The sequence below is a fragment of the Mytilus edulis genome, chromosome 3 (genome assembly GCF_963676685.1).
Source record: "Mytilus edulis chromosome 3, xbMytEdul2.2, whole genome shotgun sequence".
NCBI lineage: Eukaryota > Metazoa > Mollusca > Bivalvia > Mytilida > Mytilidae > Mytilus > Mytilus edulis.
In genome coordinates this window covers 71,334,577-71,360,798 of record NC_092346.1, presented here as the reverse complement: position 1 = coordinate 71,360,798, position 26,222 = coordinate 71,334,577, and the positions used below count along the sequence as shown (strand labels likewise).

General features: G+C 30.8%; 1 protein-coding gene across 1 annotated transcript in view; it reads left to right on the top strand.

Annotated features, from left to right (window-relative positions):
* The window catches only part of LOC139517324 (nuclear nucleic acid-binding protein C1D-like), a 53,769-nt gene extending 28,844 nt beyond the window's left edge, over window positions 1-24,925 (top strand). Inside the window, exons 2-6 of the mRNA XM_071308255.1 lie at window positions 15,826-15,947; window positions 18,655-18,721; window positions 21,199-21,254; window positions 23,496-23,673; window positions 24,470-24,925. Of these exons, the coding sequence (XP_071164356.1) occupies window positions 15,828-15,947; window positions 18,655-18,721; window positions 21,199-21,254; window positions 23,496-23,673; window positions 24,470-24,585 (537 nt within the window). The 5' untranslated portion in view covers window positions 15,826-15,827 and the 3' untranslated portion in view covers window positions 24,586-24,925. The remainder of the gene's footprint in view (window positions 1-15,825; window positions 15,948-18,654; window positions 18,722-21,198; window positions 21,255-23,495; window positions 23,674-24,469) is intronic.
* The last annotated feature ends 1,297 nt before the right edge of the window (window positions 24,926-26,222 follow it).

Below are 26,222 nucleotides of genomic sequence, written 5' to 3'. Positions count from 1 at the left end.
GTGAATTAGAGCCTTGTCCGAACCTATCCTTACCATCAAAATCTCAAGATATTTTTGTTTACAAAAAAATGAATATTTTCACTACTTTGATTGGATGCCGTCAAGTGAGGAGACCACAATTTTGACATCTGATTGGACCCATGTGTGAAGGAAATCCCCAACCTGTGTATGCAACTACTTACTTGTGTAGTATACTAGCCTAGAATTTACATTCAATTATTTTTTTAGTCCACATGATGCAATTATATACCTCAATGCTTTACTATAACAAAATTTCTGCGTGGGACACATGTTCTGGTACACCAAAACTGGTACCTGCTACCTTTAACCACTCATTGAAAACAATTTATTTACATTTTTTTAGTCTGATTGAGTTCTTGAGTTATTAACCATTAAAAATACATGCATTTCATATGGTTACAGCACAAAAAAAAAACATTTATAGGTTTTGTAAGACCAAATTTATTATAGCAATATTTGTGTCTTTTGCCGTCATACTGCTTTGAATGCCAAAAAATTAGAAAAAAATGATTGTGTTCATATTTAATAACTTTTATTGTGTCAGTTTTCTGGTACAGTGTACAAATTATCCAACAGTGTTTAAAACTACTTTAGTTTATTGTTTCATGCATGATATAAAACCACTTACAACTGATCTCAAGAAGTATTTTCCCATAGTTTGAGGTATGAAATAGTCTCAATTCTTGTCACTATCATTGTTCTATTGACTGCAGTGCTGAAAAAGGCTAGTTATGAATAAACTAATATTTTTGGTACATATATTTCACTTTGTAGATCCATGATGCACTTAACTAAGTGTACATTTATTCGCAACCAGTCTCATATCTCTTCTCCACATGAGCTAGCTGTGTAGGCCGCATGTTGAAATTTTAGAATTGCCACACTACTGCTGATGAGAAAAGCCAGTTTTCTTATTTCTGTTATCTGTCCTACTGTATCAACTTTGTAGTAGAGCTATAAAAAAAGAAGAATTCATATATTCATGGTTAAAAAGTCAATAAATAAGAAAATGTACATATCATATGAAATAAATCATTATAACAGGCAATATACAGTAGAATCAGCTTTTTCTAGTACTATGCTGAGGCTTGTTTTACTGTTTTCTCTCTTTGTAATTGCTATTTCTATAAAATTTATGATAAAAAACCATAGTGTGGTGAACATAATCATTTCAAAACAAATCAATTGAATGTCATTGTTTGTATTGGAATACAGAGTTATCTGTCTTGATATTTGATAATTCTTAAAATCCATGTAAAAACTATTTGCTTGCAAACAGACCTATACATTGACTATGAATAAAACAAATATAATACCACCCACATGTAGAACTTTTAAAAAGGCACATTTTGTGATATTGTAAAATCATGTTAAGGCTTAAGGTGGCAGAAACCAGTTATTTTACAATAAATCTTTAGAATTTCATGGATTTATGATTTTATTTTCTTGAAAATTCATTCAAGCTTATATACAAATAAAATGTATGGTTTCAAGGAACCAAGATGTGTACGTGCTTATGTAAATATATAGAAAACCTTTAAATGTGGGTGTCTGGCCAGCATGGAGATTTAAAAATTTATAAATGCATTGTAAATAAGGCAAAAAATGTGATGCTCTGATACCAATCTATTGCTCACCTGCAGAATCCTGCTAAAAGCCGACAAGAATTGTAGGCAAAATTCAAGAGATAAAGGATATTTAGTGAATTAGAGCCTTGTCCGAACCTATCCTTACCATCAAAATCTCAAGATATTTTTGTTTACAAAAAAATGAATATTTTCACTACTTTGATTGGATGCCGTCAAGTGAGGAGACCACAATTTTGACATCTGATTGGACCCATGTGTGAAGGAAATCCCCAACCTGTGTATGCAACTACTTACTTGTGTAGTATACTAGCCTAGAATTTACATTCAATTATTTTTTTAGTCCACATGATGCAATTATATACCTCAATGCTTTACTATAACAAAATTTCTGCGTGGGACACATGTTCTGGTACACCAAAACTGGTACCTGCTACCTTTAACCACTCATTGAAAACAATTTATTTACATTTTTTTAGTCTGATTGAGTTCTTGAGTTATTAACCATTAAAAATACATGCATTTCATATGGTTACAGCACAAAAAAAAACATTTATAGGTTTTGTAAGACCAAATTTATTATAGCAATATTTGTGTCTTTTGCCGTCATACTGCTTTGAATGCCAAAAAATTAGAAAAAAATGATTGTGTTCATATTTAATAACTTTTATTGTGTCAGTTTTCTGGTACAGTGTACAAATTATCCAACAGTGTTTAAAACTACTTTAGTTTATTGTTTCATGCATGATATAAAACCACTTACAACTGATCTCAAGAAGTATTTTCCCATAGTTTGAGGTATGAAATAGTCTCAATTCTTGTCACTATCATTGTTCTATTGACTGCAGTGCTGAAAAAGGCTTAGTTATGAATAAACTAATATTTTTGGTACATATATTTCACTTTGTAGATCCATGATGCACTTAACTAAGTGTACATTTATTCGCAACCAGTCTCATATCTCTTCTCCACATGAGCTAGCTGTGTAGGCCGCATGTTGAAATTTTAGAATTGCCACACTACTGCTGATGAGAAAAGCCAGTTTTCTTATTTCTGTTATCTGTCCTACTGTATCAACTTTGTAGTAGAGCTATAAAAAAAGAAGAATTCATATATTCATGGTTAAAAAGTCAATAAATAAGAAAATGTACATATCATATGAAATAAATCATTATAACAGGCAATATACAGTAGAATCAGCTTTTTCTAGTACTATGCTGAGGCTTGTTTTACTGTTTTCTCTCTTTGTAATTGCTATTTCTATAAAATTTATGATAAAAAACCATAGTGTGGTGAACATAATCATTTCAAAACAAATCAATTGAATGTCATTGTTTGTATTGGAATACAGAGTTATCTGTCTTGATATTTGATAATTCTTAAAATCCATGTAAAAACTATTTGCTTGCAAACAGACCTATACATTGACTATGAATAAAACAAATATAATACCACCCACATGTAGAACTTTTAAAAAGGCACATTTTGTGATATTGTAAAATCATGTTAAGGCTTAAGGTGGCAGAAACCAGTTATTTTACAATAAATCTTTAGAATTTCATGGATTTATGATTTTATTTTCTTGAAAATTCATTCAAGCTTATATACAAATAAAATGTATGGTTTCAAGGAACCAAGATGTGTACGTGCTTATGTAAATATATAGAAAACCTTTAAATGTGGGTGTCTGGCCAGCATGGAGATTTAAAAATTTATAAATGCATTGTAAATAAGGCAAAAAATGTGATGCTCTGATACCAATCTATTGCTCACCTGCAGAATCCTGCTAAAAGCCGACAAGAATTGTAGGCAAAATTCAAGAGATAAAGGATATTTAGTGAATTAGAGCCTTGTCCGAACCTATCCTTACCATCAAAATCTCAAGATATTTTTGTTTACAAAAAAATGAATATTTTCACTACTTTGATTGGATGCCGTCAAGTGAGGAGACCACAATTTTGACATCTGATTGGACCCATGTGTGAAGGAAATCCCCAACCTGTGTATGCAACTACTTACTTGTGTAGTATACTAGCCTAGAATTTACATTCAATTATTTTTTTAGTCCACATGATGCAATTATATACCTCAATGCTTTACTATAACAAAATTTCTGCGTGGGACACATGTTCTGGTACACCAAAACTGGTACCTGCTACCTTTAACCACTCATTGAAAACAATTTATTTACATTTTTTTAGTCTGATTGAGTTCTTGAGTTATTAACCATTAAAAATACATGCATTTCATATGGTTACAGCACAAAAAAAAACATTTATAGGTTTTGTAAGACCAAATTTATTATAGCAATATTTGTGTCTTTTGCCGTCATACTGCTTTGAATGCCAAAAAATTAGAAAAAAATGATTGTGTTCATATTTAATAACTTTTATTGTGTCAGTTTTCTGGTACAGTGTACAAATTATCCAACAGTGTTTAAAACTACTTTAGTTTATTGTTTCATGCATGATATAAAACCACTTACAACTGATCTCAAGAAGTATTTTCCCATAGTTTGAGGTATGAAATAGTCTCAATTCTTGTCACTATCATTGTTCTATTGACTGCAGTGCTGAAAAAGGCTTAGTTATGAATAAACTAATATTTTTGGTACATATATTTCACTTTGTAGATCCATGATGCACTTAACTAAGTGTACATTTATTCGCAACCAGTCTCATATCTCTTCTCCACATGAGCTAGCTGTGTAGGCCGCATGTTGAAATTTTAGAATTGCCACACTACTGCTGATGAGAAAAGCCAGTTTTCTTATTTCTGTTATCTGTCCTACTGTATCAACTTTGTAGTAGAGCTATAAAAAAAGAAGAATTCATATATTCATGGTTAAAAGTCAATAAATAAGAAAATGTACATATCATATGAAATAAATCATTATAACAGGCAATATACAGTAGAATCAGCTTTTTCTAGTACTATGCTGAGGCTTGTTTTACTGTTTTCTCTCTTTGTAATTGCTATTTCTATAAAATTTATGATAAAAAACCATAGTGTGGTGAACATAATCATTTCAAAACAAATCAATTGAATGTCATTGTTTGTATTGGAATACAGAGTTATCTGTCTTGATATTTGATAATTCTTAAAATCCATGTAAAAACTATTTGCTGCAAACAGACCTATACATTGACTATGAATAAAACAAATATAATACCACCCACATGTAGAACTTTTAAAAAGGCACATTTTGTGATATTGTAAAATCATGTTAAGGCTTAAGGTGGCAGAAACCAGTTATTTTACAATAAATCTTTAGAATTTCATGGATTTATGATTTTATTTTCTTGAAAATTCATTCAAGCTTATATACAAATAAAATGTATGGTTTCAAGGAACCAAGATGTGTACGTGCTTATGTAAATATATAGAAAACCTTTAAATGTGGGTGTCTGGCCAGCATGGAGATTTAAAAATTTATAAATGCATTGTAAATAAGGCAAAAAATGTGATGCTCTGATACCAATCTATTGCTCACCTGCAGAATCCTGCTAAAAGCCGACAAGAATTGTAGGCAAAATTCAAGAGATAAAGGATATTTAGTGAATTAGAGCCTTGTCCGAACCTATCCTTACCATCAAAATCTCAAGATATTTTTGTTTACAAAAAAATGAATATTTTCACTACTTTGATTGGATGCCGTCAAGTGAGGAGACCACAATTTTGACATCTGATTGGACCCATGTGTGAAGGAAATCCCCAACCTGTGTATGCAACTACTTACTTGTGTAGTATACTAGCCTAGAATTTACATTCAATTATTTTTTTAGTCCACATGATGCAATTATATACCTCAATGCTTTACTATAACAAAATTTCTGCGTGGGACACATGTTCTGGTACACCAAAACTGGTACCTGCTACCTTTAACCACTCATTGAAAACAATTTATTTACATTTTTTTAGTCTGATTGAGTTCTTGAGTTATTAACCATTAAAAATACATGCATTTCATATGGTTACAGCACAAAAAAAAAACATTTATAGGTTTTGTAAGACCAAATTTATTATAGCAATATTTGTGTCTTTTGCCGTCATACTGCTTTGAATGCCAAAAAATTAGAAAAAAATGATTGTGTTCATATTTAATAACTTTTATTGTGTCAGTTTTCTGGTACAGTGTACAAATTATCCAACAGTGTTTAAAACTACTTTAGTTTATTGTTTCATGCATGATATAAAACCACTTACAACTGATCTCAAGAAGTATTTTCCCATAGTTTGAGGTATGAAATAGTCTCAATTCTTGTCACTATCATTGTTCTATTGACTGCAGTGCTGAAAAAGGCTTAGTTATGAATAAACTAATATTTTTGGTACATATATTTCACTTTGTAGATCCATGATGCACTTAACTAAGTGTACATTTATTCGCAACCAGTCTCATATCTCTTCTCCACATGAGCTAGCTGTGTAGGCCGCATGTTGAAATTTTAGAATTGCCACACTACTGCTGATGAGAAAAGCCAGTTTTCTTATTTCTGTTATCTGTCCTACTGTATCAACTTTGTAGTAGAGCTATAAAAAAAGAAGAATTCATATATTCATGGTTAAAAAGTCAATAAATAAGAAAATGTACATATCATATGAAATAAATCATTATAACAGGCAATATACAGTAGAATCAGCTTTTTCTAGTACTATGCTGAGGCTTGTTTTACTGTTTTCTCTCTTTGTAATTGCTATTTCTATAAAATTTATGATAAAAAACCATAGTGTGGTGAACATAATCATTTCAAAACAAATCAATTGAATGTCATTGTTTGTATTGGAATACAGAGTTATCTGTCTTGATATTTGATAATTCTTAAAATCCATGTAAAAACTATTTGCTTGCAAACAGACCTATACATTGACTATGAATAAAACAAATATAATACCACCCACATGTAGAACTTTTAAAAAGGCACATTTTGTGATATTGTAAAATCATGTTAAGGCTTAAGGTGGCAGAAACCAGTTATTTTACAATAAATCTTTAGAATTTCATGGATTTATGATTTTATTTTCTTGAAAATTCATTCAAGCTTATATACAAATAAAATGTATGGTTTCAAGGAACCAAGATGTGTACGTGCTTATGTAAATATATAGAAAACCTTTAAATGTGGGTGTCTGGCCAGCATGGAGATTTAAAAATTTATAAATGCATTGTAAATAAGGCAAAAAATGTGATGCTCTGATACCAATCTATTGCTCACCTGCAGAATCCTGCTAAAAGCCGACAAGAATTGTAGGCAAAATTCAAGAGATAAAGGATATTTAGTGAATTAGAGCCTTGTCCGAACCTATCCTTACCATCAAAATCTCAAGATATTTTTGTTTACAAAAAAATGAATATTTTCACTACTTTGATTGGATGCCGTCAAGTGAGGAGACCACAATTTTGACATCTGATTGGACCCATGTGTGAAGGAAATCCCCAACCTGTGTATGCAACTACTTACTTGTGTAGTATACTAGCCTAGAATTTACATTCAATTATTTTTTTAGTCCACATGATGCAATTATATACCTCAATGCTTTACTATAACAAAATTTCTGCGTGGGACACATGTTCTGGTACACCAAAACTGGTACCTGCTACCTTTAACCACTCATTGAAAACAATTTATTTACATTTTTTTAGTCTGATTGAGTTCTTGAGTTATTAACCATTAAAAATACATGCATTTCATATGGTTACAGCACAAAAAAAAAACATTTATAGGTTTTGTAAGACCAAATTTATTATAGCAATATTTGTGTCTTTTGCCGTCATACTGCTTTGAATGCCAAAAAATTAGAAAAAAATGATTGTGTTCATATTTAATAACTTTTATTGTGTCAGTTTTCTGGTACAGTGTACAAATTATCCAACAGTGTTTAAAACTACTTTAGTTTATTGTTTCATGCATGATATAAAACCACTTACAACTGATCTCAAGAAGTATTTTCCCATAGTTTGAGGTATGAAATAGTCTCAATTCTTGTCACTATCATTGTTCTATTGACTGCAGTGCTGAAAAAGGCTTAGTTATGAATAAACTAATATTTTTGGTACATATATTTCACTTTGTAGATCCATGATGCACTTAACTAAGTGTACATTTATTCGCAACCAGTCTCATATCTCTTCTCCACATGAGCTAGCTGTGTAGGCCGCATGTTGAAATTTTAGAATTGCCACACTACTGCTGATGAGAAAAGCCAGTTTTCTTATTTCTGTTATCTGTCCTACTGTATCAACTTTGTAGTAGAGCTATAAAAAAAGAAGAATTCATATATTCATGGTTAAAAAGTCAATAAATAAGAAAATGTACATATCATATGAAATAAATCATTATAACAGGCAATATACAGTAGAATCAGCTTTTTCTAGTACTATGCTGAGGCTTGTTTTACTGTTTTCTCTCTTTGTAATTGCTATTTCTATAAAATTTATGATAAAAAACCATAGTGTGGTGAACATAATCATTTCAAAACAAATCAATTGAATGTCATTGTTTGTATTGGAATACAGAGTTATCTGTCTTGATATTTGATAATTCTTAAAATCCATGTAAAAACTATTTGCTTGCAAACAGACCTATACATTGACTATGAATAAAACAAATATAATACCACCCACATGTAGAACTTTTAAAAAGGCACATTTTGTGATATTGTAAAATCATGTTAAGGCTTAAGGTGGCAGAAACCAGTTATTTTACAATAAATCTTTAGAATTTCATGGATTTATGATTTTATTTTCTTGAAAATTCATTCAAGCTTATATACAAATAAAATGTATGGTTTCAAGGAACCAAGATGTGTACGTGCTTATGTAAATATATAGAAAACCTTTAAATGTGGGTGTCTGGCCAGCATGGAGATTTAAAAATTTATAAATGCATTGTAAATAAGGCAAAAAATGTGATGCTCTGATACCAATCTATTGCTCACCTGCAGAATCCTGCTAAAAGCCGACAAGAATTGTAGGCAAAATTCAAGAGATAAAGGATATTTAGTGAATTAGAGCCTTGTCCGAACCTATCCTTACCATCAAAATCTCAAGATATTTTTGTTTACAAAAAAATGAATATTTTCACTACTTTGATTGGATGCCGTCAAGTGAGGAGACCACAATTTTGACATCTGATTGGACCCATGTGTGAAGGAAATCCCCAACCTGTGTATGCAACTACTTACTTGTGTAGTATACTAGCCTAGAATTTACATTCAATTATTTTTTTAGTCCACATGATGCAATTATATACCTCAATGCTTTACTATAACAAAATTTCTGCGTGGGACACATGTTCTGGTACACCAAAACTGGTACCTGCTACCTTTAACCACTCATTGAAAACAATTTATTTACATTTTTTTAGTCTGATTGAGTTCTTGAGTTATTAACCATTAAAAATACATGCATTTCATATGGTTACAGCACAAAAAAAAACATTTATAGGTTTTGTAAGACCAAATTTATTATAGCAATATTTGTGTCTTTTGCCGTCATACTGCTTTGAATGCCAAAAAATTAGAAAAAAATGATTGTGTTCATATTTAATAACTTTTATTGTGTCAGTTTTCTGGTACAGTGTACAAATTATCCAACAGTGTTTAAAACTACTTTAGTTTATTGTTTCATGCATGATATAAAACCACTTACAACTGATCTCAAGAAGTATTTTCCCATAGTTTGAGGTATGAAATAGTCTCAATTCTTGTCACTATCATTGTTCTATTGACTGCAGTGCTGAAAAAGGCTTAGTTATGAATAAACTAATATTTTTGGTACATATATTTCACTTTGTAGATCCATGATGCACTTAACTAAGTGTACATTTATTCGCAACCAGTCTCATATCTCTTCTCCACATGAGCTAGCTGTGTAGGCCGCATGTTGAAATTTTAGAATTGCCACACTACTGCTGATGAGAAAAGCCAGTTTTCTTATTTCTGTTATCTGTCCTACTGTATCAACTTTGTAGTAGAGCTATAAAAAAAGAAGAATTCATATATTCATGGTTAAAAAGTCAATAAATAAGAAAATGTACATATCATATGAAATAAATCATTATAACAGGCAATATACAGTAGAATCAGCTTTTTCTAGTACTATGCTGAGGCTTGTTTTACTGTTTTCTCTCTTTGTAATTGCTATTTCTATAAAATTTATGATAAAAAACCATAGTGTGGTGAACATAATCATTTCAAAACAAATCAATTGAATGTCATTGTTTGTATTGGAATACAGAGTTATCTGTCTTGATATTTGATAATTCTTAAAATCCATGTAAAAACTATTTGCTTGCAAACAGACCTATACATTGACTATGAATAAAACAAATATAATACCACCCACATGTAGAACTTTTAAAAAGGCACATTTTGTGATATTGTAAAATCATGTTAAGGCTTAAGGTGGCAGAAACCAGTTATTTTACAATAAATCTTTAGAATTTCATGGATTTATGATTTTATTTTCTTGAAAATTCATTCAAGCTTATATACAAATAAAATGTATGGTTTCAAGGAACCAAGATGTGTACGTGCTTATGTAAATATATAGAAAACCTTTAAATGTGGGTGTCTGGCCAGCATGGAGATTTAAAAATTTATAAATGCATTGTAAATAAGGCAAAAAATGTGATGCTCTGATACCAATCTATTGCTCACCTGCAGAATCCTGCTAAAAGCCGACAAGAATTGTAGGCAAAATTCAAGAGATAAAGGATATTTAGTGAATTAGAGCCTTGTCCGAACCTATCCTTACCATCAAAATCTCAAGATATTTTTGTTTACAAAAAAATGAATATTTTCACTACTTTGATTGGATGCCGTCAAGTGAGGAGACCACAATTTTGACATCTGATTGGACCCATGTGTGAAGGAAATCCCCAACCTGTGTATGCAACTACTTACTTGTGTAGTATACTAGCCTAGAATTTACATTCAATTATTTTTTTAGTCCACATGATGCAATTATATACCTCAATGCTTTACTATAACAAAATTTCTGCGTGGGACACATGTTCTGGTACACCAAAACTGGTACCTGCTACCTTTAACCACTCATTGAAAACAATTTATTTACATTTTTTTAGTCTGATTGAGTTCTTGAGTTATTAACCATTAAAAATACATGCATTTCATATGGTTACAGCACAAAAAAAAACATTTATAGGTTTTGTAAGACCAAATTTATTATAGCAATATTTGTGTCTTTTGCCGTCATACTGCTTTGAATGCCAAAAAATTAGAAAAAAATGATTGTGTTCATATTTAATAACTTTTATTGTGTCAGTTTTCTGGTACAGTGTACAAATTATCCAACAGTGTTTAAAACTACTTTAGTTTATTGTTTCATGCATGATATAAAACCACTTACAACTGATCTCAAGAAGTATTTTCCCATAGTTTGAGGTATGAAATAGTCTCAATTCTTGTCACTATCATTGTTCTATTGACTGCAGTGCTGAAAAAGGCTTAGTTATGAATAAACTAATATTTTTGGTACATATATTTCACTTTGTAGATCCATGATGCACTTAACTAAGTGTACATTTATTCGCAACCAGTCTCATATCTCTTCTCCACATGAGCTAGCTGTGTAGGCCGCATGTTGAAATTTTAGAATTGCCACACTACTGCTGATGAGAAAAGCCAGTTTTCTTATTTCTGTTATCTGTCCTACTGTATCAACTTTGTAGTAGAGCTATAAAAAAAGAAGAATTCATATATTCATGGTTAAAAAGTCAATAAATAAGAAAATGTACATATCATATGAAATAAATCATTATAACAGGCAATATACAGTAGAATCAGCTTTTTCTAGTACTATGCTGAGGCTTGTTTTACTGTTTTCTCTCTTTGTAATTGCTATTTCTATAAAATTTATGATAAAAAACCATAGTGTGGTGAACATAATCATTTCAAAACAAATCAATTGAATGTCATTGTTTGTATTGGAATACAGAGTTATCTGTCTTGATATTTGATAATTCTTAAAATCCATGTAAAAACTATTTGCTTGCAAACAGACCTATACATTGACTATGAATAAAACAAATATAATACCACCCACATGTAGAACTTTTAAAAAGGCACATTTTGTGATATTGTAAAATCATGTTAAGGCTTAAGGTGGCAGAAACCAGTTATTTTACAATAAATCTTTAGAATTTCATGGATTTATGATTTTATTTTCTTGAAAATTCATTCAAGCTTATATACAAATAAAATGTATGGTTTCAAGGAACCAAGATGTGTACGTGCTTATGTAAATATATAGAAAACCTTTAAATGTGGGTGTCTGGCCAGCATGGAGATTTAAAAATTTATAAATGCATTGTAAATAAGGCAAAAAATGTGATGCTCTGATACCAATCTATTGCTCACCTGCAGAATCCTGCTAAAAGCCGACAAGAATTGTAGGCAAAATTCAAGAGATAAAGGATATTTAGTGAATTAGAGCCTTGTCCGAACCTATCCTTACCATCAAAATCTCAAGATATTTTTGTTTACAAAAAAATGAATATTTTCACTACTTTGATTGGATGCCGTCAAGTGAGGAGACCACAATTTTGACATCTGATTGGACCCATGTGTGAAGGAAATCCCCAACCTGTGTATGCAACTACTTACTTGTGTAGTATACTAGCCTAGAATTTACATTCAATTATTTTTTTAGTCCACATGATGCAATTATATACCTCAATGCTTTACTATAACAAAATTTCTGCGTGGGACACATGTTCTGGTACACCAAAACTGGTACCTGCTACCTTTAACCACTCATTGAAAACAATTTATTTACATTTTTTTAGTCTGATTGAGTTCTTGAGTTATTAACCATTAAAAATACATGCATTTCATATGGTTACAGCACAAAAAAAAACATTTATAGGTTTTGTAAGACCAAATTTATTATAGCAATATTTGTGTCTTTTGCCGTCATACTGCTTTGAATGCCAAAAAATTAGAAAAAAATGATTGTGTTCATATTTAATAACTTTTATTGTGTCAGTTTTCTGGTACAGTGTACAAATTATCCAACAGTGTTTAAAACTACTTTAGTTTATTGTTTCATGCATGATATAAAACCACTTACAACTGATCTCAAGAAGTATTTTCCCATAGTTTGAGGTATGAAATAGTCTCAATTCTTGTCACTATCATTGTTCTATTGACTGCAGTGCTGAAAAAGGCTTAGTTATGAATAAACTAATATTTTTGGTACATATATTTCACTTTGTAGATCCATGATGCACTTAACTAAGTGTACATTTATTCGCAACCAGTCTCATATCTCTTCTCCACATGAGCTAGCTGTGTAGGCCGCATGTTGAAATTTTAGAATTGCCACACTACTGCTGATGAGAAAAGCCAGTTTTCTTATTTCTGTTATCTGTCCTACTGTATCAACTTTGTAGTAGAGCTATAAAAAAAGAAGAATTCATATATTCATGGTTAAAAAGTCAATAAATAAGAAAATGTACATATCATATGAAATAAATCATTATAACAGGCAATATACAGTAGAATCAGCTTTTTCTAGTACTATGCTGAGGCTTGTTTTACTGTTTTCTCTCTTTGTAATTGCTATTTCTATAAAATTTATGATAAAAAACCATAGTGTGGTGAACATAATCATTTCAAAACAAATCAATTGAATGTCATTGTTTGTATTGGAATACAGAGTTATCTGTCTTGATATTTGATAATTCTTAAAATCCATGTAAAAACTATTTGCTTGCAAACAGACCTATACATTGACTATGAATAAAACAAATATAATACCACCCACATGTAGAACTTTTAAAAAGGCACATTTTGTGATATTGTAAAATCATGTTAAGGCTTAAGGTGGCAGAAACCAGTTATTTTACAATAAATCTTTAGAATTTCATGGATTTATGATTTTATTTTCTTGAAAATTCATTCAAGCTTATATACAAATAAAATGTATGGTTTCAAGGAACCAAGATGTGTACGTGCTTATGTAAATATATAGAAAACCTTTAAATGTGGGTGTCTGGCCAGCATGGAGATTTAAAAATTTATAAATGCATTGTAAATAAGGCAAAAAATGTGATGCTCTGATACCAATCTATTGCTCACCTGCAGAATCCTGCTAAAAGCCGACAAGAATTGTAGGCAAAATTCAAGAGATAAAGGATATTTAGTGAATTAGAGCCTTGTCCGAACCTATCCTTACCATCAAAATCTCAAGATATTTTTGTTTACAAAAAAATGAATATTTTCACTACTTTGATTGGATGCCGTCAAGTGAGGAGACCACAATTTTGACATCTGATTGGACCCATGTGTGAAGGAAATCCCCAACCTGTGTATGCAACTACTTACTTGTGTAGTATACTAGCCTAGAATTTACATTCAATTATTTTTTTAGTCCACATGATGCAATTATATACCTCAATGCTTTACTATAACAAAATTTCTGCGTGGGACACATGTTCTGGTACACCAAAACTGGTACCTGCTACCTTTAACCACTCATTGAAAACAATTTATTTACATTTTTTTAGTCTGATTGAGTTCTTGAGTTATTAACCATTAAAAATACATGCATTTCATATGGTTACAGCACAAAAAAAAACATTTATAGGTTTTGTAAGACCAAATTTATTATAGCAATATTTGTGTCTTTTGCCGTCATACTGCTTTGAATGCCAAAAAATTAGAAAAAAATGATTGTGTTCATATTTAATAACTTTTATTGTGTCAGTTTTCTGGTACAGTGTACAAATTATCCAACAGTGTTTAAAACTACTTTAGTTTATTGTTTCATGCATGATATAAAACCACTTACAACTGATCTCAAGAAGTATTTTCCCATAGTTTGAGGTATGAAATAGTCTCAATTCTTGTCACTATCATTGTTCTATTGACTGCAGTGCTGAAAAAGGCTTAGTTATGAATAAACTAATATTTTTGGTACATATATTTCACTTTGTAGATCCATGATGCACTTAACTAAGTGTACATTTATTCGCAACCAGTCTCATATCTCTTCTCCACATGAGCTAGCTGTGTAGGCCGCATGTTGAAATTTTAGAATTGCCACACTACTGCTGATGAGAAAAGCCAGTTTTCTTATTTCTGTTATCTGTCCTACTGTATCAACTTTGTAGTAGAGCTATAAAAAAAGAAGAATTCATATATTCATGGTTAAAAAGTCAATAAATAAGAAAATGTACATATCATATGAAATAAATCATTATAACAGGCAATATACAGTAGAATCAGCTTTTTCTAGTACTATGCTGAGGCTTGTTTTACTGTTTTCTCTCTTTGTAATTGCTATTTCTATAAAATTTATGATAAAAAACCATAGTGTGGTGAACATAATCATTTCAAAACAAATCAATTGAATGTCATTGTTTGTATTGGAATACAGAGTTATCTGTCTTGATATTTGATAATTCTTAAAATCCATGTAAAAACTATTTGCTTGCAAACAGACCTATACATTGACTATGAATAAAACAAATATAATACCACCCACATGTAGAACTTTTAAAAAGGCACATTTTGTGATATTGTAAAATCATGTTAAGGCTTAAGGTGGCAGAAACCAGTTATTTTACAATAAATCTTTAGAATTTCATGGATTTATGATTTTATTTTCTTGAAAATTCATTCAAGCTTATATACAAATAAAATGTATGGTTTCAAGGAACCAAGATGTGTACGTGCTTATGTAAATATATAGAAAACCTTTAAATGTGGGTGTCTGGCCAGCATGGAGATTTAAAAATTTATAAATGCATTGTAAATAAGGCAAAAAATGTGATGCTCTGATACCAATCTATTGCTCACCTGCAGAATCCTGCTAAAAGCCGACAAGAATTGTAGGCAAAATTCAAGAGATAAAGGATATTTAGTGAATTAGAGCCTTGTCCGAACCTATCCTTACCATCAAAATCTCAAGATATTTTTGTTTACAAAAAAATGAATATTTTCACTACTTTGATTGGATGCCGTCAAGTGAGGAGACCACAATTTTGACATCTGATTGGACCCATGTGTGAAGGAAATCCCCAACCTGTGTATGCAACTACTTACTTGTGTAGTATACTAGCCTAGAATTTACATTCAATTATTTTTTTAGTCCACATGATGCAATTATATACCTCAATGCTTTACTATAACAAAATTTCTGCGTGGGACACATGTTCTGGTACACCAAAACTGGTACCTGCTACCTCAGGCATGGATGGAATACCAAAGGAACTAAAAGAAAAGCTTACAGCTTTTGATCTTTCACTCACAGAAGTAGAAAAGACTCTGAAGTATCTAGTCGATGTTCCCCAAAATGAGTTAAACGAAAAGGTGAATTGATTTTCTGATTTGTTGGCTCTCAAACAGAATCTCCAAAAGGTCAGGATTACGGATTAGCCCTCTTAAATTTATTTAAGCCATTTAAATAAATGGCATGAATGAAACTATTTTCTCCAACCTTATTATTTGAAAACATTGTCGTTTGGTCTACCCATGACCTTTTATTATCATGACTATGTGATGCTATATTTCATGATTGCATGAATGTAAATAGACAACTTTCGAGTTCAATGCATTTCCGTCAAAAACTTGGGTTTTAGTGAACATCATTTGTGGGATTAGGGGCGTCGTCACTTCTGATCATTTGTGGGTTTAGGGGCGTCATCACTTCTGTTCCAATGTTGAGCCAGTGCTTTGAAAACCAAAAACCTACATTGCACGAATTATTCAGAAAATTGAATTCTCAATTTGTTTTTCAGTAACTGCTGTCATTAAGGAATTGTGTTTAAGTACCTACAGAACAAATATTATTTCTAGTGTATCCTGCTTAATAATGATCACTAAGACACTATAAATGAATGTTTATAGTGCAGGGATATAGGCAAACCCCTCTATCTGGTAAATGACTGTATAAAGGCGTGCATAATCATGATAATTGATGAGTTTTTTCCAGTGATGTACAAACTCGAAAGTGGTCTATTACAGCCAGTATTGGTAATATGACTTACCCATACATAATTATTTATAGACTTTATTAGATAGATGTGATGCAATAATCCCTTTGATAATCAGGCCCGTAGCCAGGAATTTCCAAAGGGGGGTTATTTGGCCTCAAAAACTCGACTTTAACAGTCACAATTGGAACAGAACGTTGACTTTAACAGTCATTATTTGTTTTCAAAGGGGGGTTCGTCCGAAACCCCCCTGGCTACGGGTATGATAATGCACATCATGACTATACCACCAAACACAACCAAATAGATATAATTCGATTTGCCTTTGATCAAGATGAATACATTTACAATAAAAATCTTCTTCAAAAATGTCCAACGAAAAAATATAATGATTTAATATTACCAGCTAGCCAAAAGAACTGTTTACAACATGGCTTCGGAAACAATCATAGATTCCGGACAATTATAAATTTACTGGACATTGTCCACCTGGGGAAAGCATGAAGAGGACATCTACTTTTCAGTTTTCATGGCCTTCTTAAAAGACGGTCATCTTATATAACATATTAATTCATGATTTTTTTTACCAAACCTTTTGCCTTAAACAGTCACATAAGAGTCATAAGATGACATGATAATTTTAAAGTACTATTAAAACAACCCCTACTTTAATCCTGAAATTTACCTATTCAGTACTAGTTGACCAATTTATTTTGTACCAGACATTGATCATTCTATTCAAAGTTATTTTCTTACATTTCAGCAGTTTGCATCTTATTAATTTAGCCAAAAAGATTAAAATTATCAGAAATCCATTTATTAACATAATATGATTTGATGAAAGATTTAAAAAGGTTTTAAATGTAAAATCGCCAGACCCACATTGTTTGATCTAGAACACATGTGCGCAGGTGGGAAATTTCATTATGCATCCTAATTTCTTCAAAATGCTAAAATTATCATTGATATCTCTAACTTTTGCTCATTTCAAGTATTTTCTTGATGAAATAACTATTGATAACCTGGAAAGAGCTACTTACATGTATTTTCTTGATGAAATAACTATTGATAACCTGGAAAGAGCTACTTACAAGTATTTTCTTGATGAAATAACTATTGATAACCTGGAAAGAGCTACTTACAAGTATTTTCTTGATGAAATAACTATTGATAACCTGGAAAGAGCTACTTACAAGTATTTTCTTGATGAAATAACTATTGATAACCTGGAAAGAGCTACTTACAAGTATTTTCTTGATGAAATAACTATTGATAACCTGGAAAGAGCTACTTACATGTACCGTCCATTTCAGCCGTTTGCATCTTATTAATTTAGTCAAAAAGATTAAAATTATCAGAAATTCATTTATTACTATATGATTTGATGAAAGATTTAAAAAGGTTTTAAATGTAAAATCACCAGACCCACATTGTTTGATCTAGAACACATGTGCACAGGTGGGAAATTTAATTATGCATCCTAATTTCTTCAAAATGCTAAAATTATCATTGATATCTCTTACTTTTGTTCATTTCAAGTATTTTCTTGATGAAATAACTATTGATAACCTGATAAGAGCTACTTACATGTACGGTCAATTGTGCTGAATGATCAAGTATGGATTTTAGGTATCTGTCACTGGTCCAACGTTTTACCATTGTCAAGTCAACATCCAGTGTTAGGAAAATGTGCTTTTCAAAACGAAAGAAATGTTTTTGAAATTGTTATTTTGCACAAATAAAGAGTATAAGGCAGATAAAAGTATGCTGATGTTGCACACTTGGAATGGTGCAATGTCAAATTAACAGTTTACGTCAGAAAGAATTTAAATCAAAGTAAAGTTTAATATGTGTTTTTTTTAATATCAATCATTGGGATGGCAAACTAATTACCATAATTTCCTTTGGTCTTAAGGGATGGAAAATCAGGATAAGGCATAAAATGTACGGCTGGCCCAAATATTTTTTGGAAGCCCTGGTTTACAACATGAATACATTTGTTAGCTTAAAATTTTATCTCAAACTTGAAACTCTTGAGTATATTCTTAATCATTGTTAATAGTGTACTGTTATATCTTTTTCAGATGACACCATTAGACAAAGCAAAACTTGATTTGACAGGAGCATATACCATCAACTCATTGTTCTGGAGTAAGTTTTAACATTTTACATGGATATATTAGATGGCAGTGGTAAGAGTTATGATAATTGAACAAAATTCTTAGAGGTCTTTATTACTTTTATGTTGAATTTTGTTACTGAATCAGTCAGGGGTGGTACTTAAACAAGTGATTTCAAAATCACTTCTTTGAGTGATTTTGGCTGCGAAATATTTAAAATTTTTGCACAGACTTTTCACACAGGTGCTTGAGGACAGGATCCTGTATGAGCCCCATATAGTCCCTCCCCCCTTTTTTTTAATTTTTTTTTTTATCATAAATCTCAGATTTTTCAATATATATCACTTATTTGTACCATATATATACTAATATACCATATTTATACTCTAAATATGCATGTTTACTATCAATGTGAATCTCGCTCTATAGTCGAGATTCACATTGATAGTAAACATGCATATTTAGAGTATAAATATGGTATATTAGTATATATATGGTACAAATAAGTGATATATATTGAAAAATCTGAGATTTATGATAAAAAAAAAAAATTAAAAAAAGGGGGGAGGGACTATATGGGGCTCATACAGGATCCTGTCCTCAAGCACCTGTGACTTTTCAAAACCACTGAAACAAGTAATTTGAGAAGTTAAAATTTAATCACTTCAATAAGTGTTTATAACATTTTTGGATATTTTTCCCACAAGCTTGATTTTTTTATTGGTAAAAAGACCAGAATTCCATTGAAAAAACAACTATGTACATGCAGAAATTGTCATTTGCTTGATAAGCCAGCCAGTGTTTACAGTTTATTTGAATATGCAAAAACTGGAATAATTTGTAGATCAGGACATAACCTTAAAATAAATCATTCTAATTATAAAGAAAACCAATCAGGTCACCTAATACTGTTGACCTTTGTCTGATAGTAAGAGTAGTTAATGAATATTTGATTACAGAACAATTCCCAAGGGTACTTTTATAAACTTTAGCGCACTAACTTACTGCCAAAGCTCACTGGTGAAATTGATATCAAAAGATAAAGGGATAATTGATTTATGTAGGAAAATTATAGAAAAGTTTGTGAAAATATGGAAAATCAATGAAATTAGCATTTGAAGATCAAAGAAAACACCAAAATCACTTAAATAGGTGATAACTGAATATAAAAAATCACTGAAATAGGTGATAATGAAATCACTTGTTTAAGTAGCACCCCTGACTGTGAATAAGACTGAAAATGGTAAATTCAATGTTGGTTTAAAATCAGATTGCATTGAAACAGAATTGAGAGTATAAAACCAATTTGAATTGAGAATAAACGTATTATCACTTTGTCAAAAGAGGACTTATACACACATGACACAATCATTATTATGTTCAATGAGGGAAACTAAAAAAAAGTTAATTTTTTAAATCAATTTACTAGGTTTGAACATTAGTTATTAATCTAGGTTTGAACATTAGTTATTAATCTGATTCTTAAATTTAAGTATTTTTACAGAAGTGAACAGATCTCATTCTGTGTAGGGATGGGATCAGGGCATGGGGTGTATAAAATGTGAGTCACCAGCAAAGGAGCAAAATCCCAACTGAACATCTGCTTTTAAGTTAACTGAATACCCAGATGTCACCAAACCTCAAATAGTAAAAAAATATGAATATTAGATGGGTTATGATTGCCAATGAGACAACTTTCCACCAGAGACTAAATGGCATATTTAACGTTGCGTCGTTTGTTTTCTCTTATTTTTTAGTGTAAATTGACATTGCGATAAGACGTGTCACGGTACTTGTCTATCCCAAATTCATGTATTTGGTTTTGATGTTATGTTTGTTATTCTCGTGGGATTTTGTCTGATGCTTGGTCCGTTTCTGTGTGTGTTAGTTACATTGTAGTGTTGTGTCGTTGTTCTCCTCTTATATTTATGCGTTTCCGTCAGTTTTAGTTTGTTACCCTGATTTTGTTTTTTGTCCATGGATTTATGAGTTTGAACAGCGGTATACTACTGTTGCCTTTATATAGAAGTTTACAACTATAGATCACTGATCAGCTTTCAAAAATGAGCTAAACCCATTACCAATGTAACGTACTAGTGTATCACAAACTATAAAAGGCCCTGAGGCTGAAATGACAAATGTAAAACAATTCAAAGAGAAAACTAATGTCCTGATTTTTGTACAAAATAATGAGCAAAATCATTTTGTATACAGCAACAAACGACAACCACTGAATTTACTGACTTGGGACATGGATGAGACAGCAACTAATATTTTCTGACCTTCTTAGAACAGCATGATTAATTTTTATGTAGTTTTGTTTGATAATATATAATTTAAAAATTAATTGTCATGGTTGTGAAGTACTGCATGTATTACCAAAAATATATTGATTTCAATGATAAATTTTTCTTAGAATTAAACTGTTACCCATATTTATTTAGAAATAGAACATTCATAGGTGAGCATTATTAAAATGCCCTGTGTATTTATGTGTTTCTCTTGCAGTGTACCTCAATGTATGTGGTATAAATCCAAAAGAACATGCTGTGAAACAGGAACTTGTAAGTACAAAAAAAAAAATGTATTATAAAGATAATATATATTATTTATATATAGCTTGCAAAGATCGTGAATTTCAATGACAACAAAGTGTAATAATGAAGCTACTAAGGTTTATATATAGGAAGTAAAGTTGACATAAGGCAATAAATGACAAGTATTGATAGATAAGAAGATGTGATATGAGTGCCAGAGACAAATCTCCTTCCATGTCACAATTAAAAAGTTAGCAATTATAGTTCAAAGTACAGCCTTTAACATGGAGCCTAGGCTCACATGGAACAGCAAGTTAAAGCTGTATAAAGGGTCCCAAAATGACTAATGTAAATCAATTCAAACAGGAAAACCAATGGTCTAATCTATATAAAAACCGAGAAAAAGAAACACTTATGAACCACATAAACAAACAACAACAACTGGATTTGCATGATAAAATGAAGTACATGTATTTTGGAGAAAAAAGATGTGAAGTTTATTTATGAATTGTAAACCTCTCATGAGAGGATCAATTTGCATGAGCAATATGATAATGTATTGTTGTAGATGATTAATATTATTAATACACACAATTTCATTTCAAATATATTTTTATTGATAACATATTCAAATGTCATTTAGTTTATGGAATAATTGTAAGAAGTTCATGTACATGTCTGTCAGATACATGTAGGGCTTATCCAACCCTGATCTCATTTTTATGGTTCATTAATCTATCATTAGTCTGTATCTCAGATACTAAGTACTCGGTCAACCATATTTGGTTTACATGGATGGAAGGTTGTCTCATGGTACTGATACCACATCTTATATCTTTGTATGTCATTTTTTTTTAATTAGGTGTAAACAGGGTTTACCCTGGGTCAATAACAATATATTTTTCGCCACTTTTTTTTTTTCCGCCAATTAACATAAATATATTTGTCGTTTTAAATTTACCTTTTTTTCTACCCCTCCCTTAGATAAAATGAATTTGTCCAATTGTGTCTATGATTATTCTCTCAAACTTATTTTAGAGTCTACATTGTAATGAATGCACACTAAACTTTTACTATAAAACAACAGATTTTTTTTTTAACTAATTAAAAGGGGGGAAAAATCATTGTATTTTAAAAAACTTTTCTAAATGAGTAGGAGTATGCTTTAATAATAAAGAAGATATAAGTCCTGGAATATGACAAAATTCATGGACATGTTTTTATCATTTAATACCAGTCTAGTTTGTTGGGAAAGTTCCTTTAAAAGAAAAATACTGATGTGCCCTTTGTACTAAGAAGTGGTTTTAAAACAAAACAAAAGCTTTTATCACATGAAATTGATCCCTCGTTTCATGTGTTGTCATTCCATTGGATGGTTTCTCCCATTCGAAGGGTTGTTCCAACCATCGTAAATGAAAAAGTTGAGACGTAAAACTATGCCTGAAACACATTTGTCACTCAAACGACTTTAAATCAAATATCTATATCAAAAAGTCAAAGGAAAATTAAAGTTTTAAATCAGAGATTTTTCTTGCTTTTGAATATTTTTTGTCACAACAACAGCTTTTTTTTCTAAACTATCTTTAAAAGGAGAGGCAACGTCAAAAGTTTGCTTCAAACATGTGCGTCGCAAAGTGGTAAATAAATCCTTTATGTGACATTTAGCGGAAGCCATTTAACCACATATCATTTTGTCAAACAATTCAATCAACACCTTTATTTTAAATTAGTCCTTTGTTGTTGATAGCTATAAAATGCAATCAGCTGATTATTGATTTTCTATCCATATCTTAATAAGGTCAAGGTGAAATCCGAGTATTGTCTGATTAGGTAAAGTCCGAGAAAATCTAAAAAAAAGTAAATAAACAAGATGGAGGAAAATAAATCGTTATATATATTTCTTTCGCCAAATTCTTTCGCAAATGACACATTTTTATCGCCACAATTATTATTTTTTCGCAAATTGCGAAAATGGGGACCGCCAGCAGAAACCCTGGGTGTAAATGTCTATTGGCTATGGTTTAGTTGACATTGACCTCATTTTTATGGATTATGGATAATATAAAGTTTTTGTGATGCTTGTACTAAAACCCTCAACATAACATTAATCATGATCATTAAAGCAGTTGAGACATGCAGCATGTACACATTTTTTAGATTGTTTGTTTAGGGTTATACCCTAAAATTGAAACCCTGAAAAAATCAGGTTTGCAGGATTAAAAAGTAATAACAAAAATAATGACAATGTATTATCTCTTAATTATACAGGATAGAATCAGAAGTTACATGAATAGGGTAAAAGACATCCAGGACAAAGCAAAGGCTCCAAAACTTGATAAGGGAGCAGCTAAACGATTTGTCAAGAGTTCACTGTGGGAGGCTGCAAAGAAGCAGATAGAGGAACATGTAACACCAAAGGAAAATAAAGATAAACCTATAGTAATAGGTAATCTCTCATTTATAAGTTTTAATGTCATCTAATAGATACATCAAACATAAACATCATTTTAGAAACAATTTTATAAATATATTGTGTATGTACATTTTATACATAGGTACACATCTTTATGCTCAATGATGCTTATTTGTATTTCTTTCGTTTGATATTTCTCCATTAAAACTTTTAAGTATGTTGGCTGTAAAGTACTTATGATATAACTAACATAGACAATATAAAAAAGAAGATGTGGTATGATTGCCAATGAGACAACTATCCACAAAAGACCAAAATGACACAGACATTAACAACTATAGGTCACCGTACGGCCTTCAAAAAGGAGCAAAGCCCATACTGCATAGTCAGTTATAAAAGGCCCTGATGAGACAATACCTATGAAAAATGAATGTAATATTTTAGTAGTATTTGTTTTATACTCAAAAGAAGTTCTTGTGAAACTGTTATAAATTGAGACAGTGATGCAAGGCAATGACAAACACAAGGATAAAGGGACATCACTTTACAAAATATTATGATAGCATTCCATAGTGTAGGGGCTAAAATACACACAAGCTGATTAATTTTAATAAAGAAGCCTCAGATCATTTTGTGAATGTACACGTTATAGCAGAAAAAATACTTCACCAATAAATATTAAAGGTGACTATTGTTAGTAGATATCTCAGAGGTAATTTTTGTATTGTTTCTTTATAGTAGCTGCACTTAATAAGTGATCATGAATCCTCTTATAAAAAAACCTGGAAGTTTTAATACTTACTAAATAGTTTTATCATTGTTTAAATAGATGAGGAAGAGCCAGAAACATCTGGATTATCCAGAAAAAGGAAAAGAGACAGTAAGACAGATGATACTCCAGTCAAACCTTCTAAAAAGAAAAAGAAGAAAAAAGAAAAGAAATAAACTTTTGAAAGTGATAAAAGAAGGAAGTAATCTGTGATATCGGCCACTGTAATACTTATGAACTAGAATATTACGTGGCACAGTGAGTCTGTGAAGATTGTAGTATTTAAAAACTGCTTATAGACTTCAAGATGACTAACAGAAAGGAAATAACACAATGCATTGATACTGTTTTTGATGGAGACTAAAAATGTTCTCTTTATAATAAATATGTAATTGAATATAATAGAAGTTATCAATGTTATTGTATATTGTAACACATGTAGTGTTAAGATATCTCTGTTCAAATAATAGTTAGTGTTAATGGAATTAACACTTTTATAAATTTGGTTCACAAAAAGCATTTATCTTAATTTACCTTTATCAGGAACACTGAAACACAAACATTTATTGAGAGGCAAGAATATTTAAATACTTGAGGAGATATTGGACTGAAAGGGACCTAAAAAAAAAGACAATAACATCCTAGGTCAACTTTGCCTGAGGTAGTTGAAACCTTAGTTTTATGAAAGAAATTTAAAAGATTTAGTGTATGTAAGTACCTAATCACTGACTACTGAGCAGATAATAGCCTTGGAGAGTATTGCTAGAAAATAAAATTACACTTCATGTTGTTTGAAGCACTTTTCTGGATCTACCTTCATCAGGAAAACTCACATTTAAAAGCAAAGGATGTTTGATACTAGGGGAGCTAATGCAAAATGATGAAAAGGGATATCAAAAGGTAGCAAAAACCATATAAGGTCAGCTTTGCCTGTGGTAGTTCTTAATAAATTCTAAATTATTAACAATAAATTTAAGAGAGGTACAAGTATGTTATAAATTATGTCATTAAGTAGTCATCACAGACATTTTTCAGATGTACAGTCTCCCTACATGTACGTCTCATTTTGCATAGCTGTAAACTTAAGATTCAAGTCAATGTAGGACAAATGGATAATGTCACCAACATACTCTATTTTGAAACTGAAAAAACTTTAAGAAAGAATGTTTGTGTGGTTCCATTCTGAGTGGAATGTATGATTCAAAGGTGTGAGCAGTCTGTTGCAAAATTGCAAAATGAAATTGCCAGAACCACATTTTTGCAACAAGCATAGGTCAGAATGGAAAATATTGTAAATTCATAAATAAATGCATGTATTTATTATTGCGATTTTTTTGGTTTTACACTTAAATGCGATTTTAATTTTTACGATTTTGAGAAAAATGCTGTTTAATTCATATAAAATATTTCAAAATGTGAGTTTTAATCATTGCTCATTATTCGCAATAATTTCTAAATTTACAGTAGTATTAAATGAGAATAAAAAAGCCTAAAGTCTATTATTTAGAGAACTATATTAGACCCAAAAAAACACCCCATATTTTTGATATTGTACATAAGATACAAACTAAGAAAAAAATGGTTCTGTTCTTTGGGGTTTACTCTTGAGAAGGCTCAATAAAAAACCAAGAGCTTAATTTGAATTTGTGAAGACACTAGGAAGCTAAAGATTGCATTTCTGTTAATATTGACAATGCAATTTCCCATAGGAACTCTTTTTACGGCTAAAACTGTACCACTTTTTATATGAAGTTTTGAAAAAAATCTTATCCTAGAATGAAAATTCATATGCACTACAATTTTTTCAAAGGTC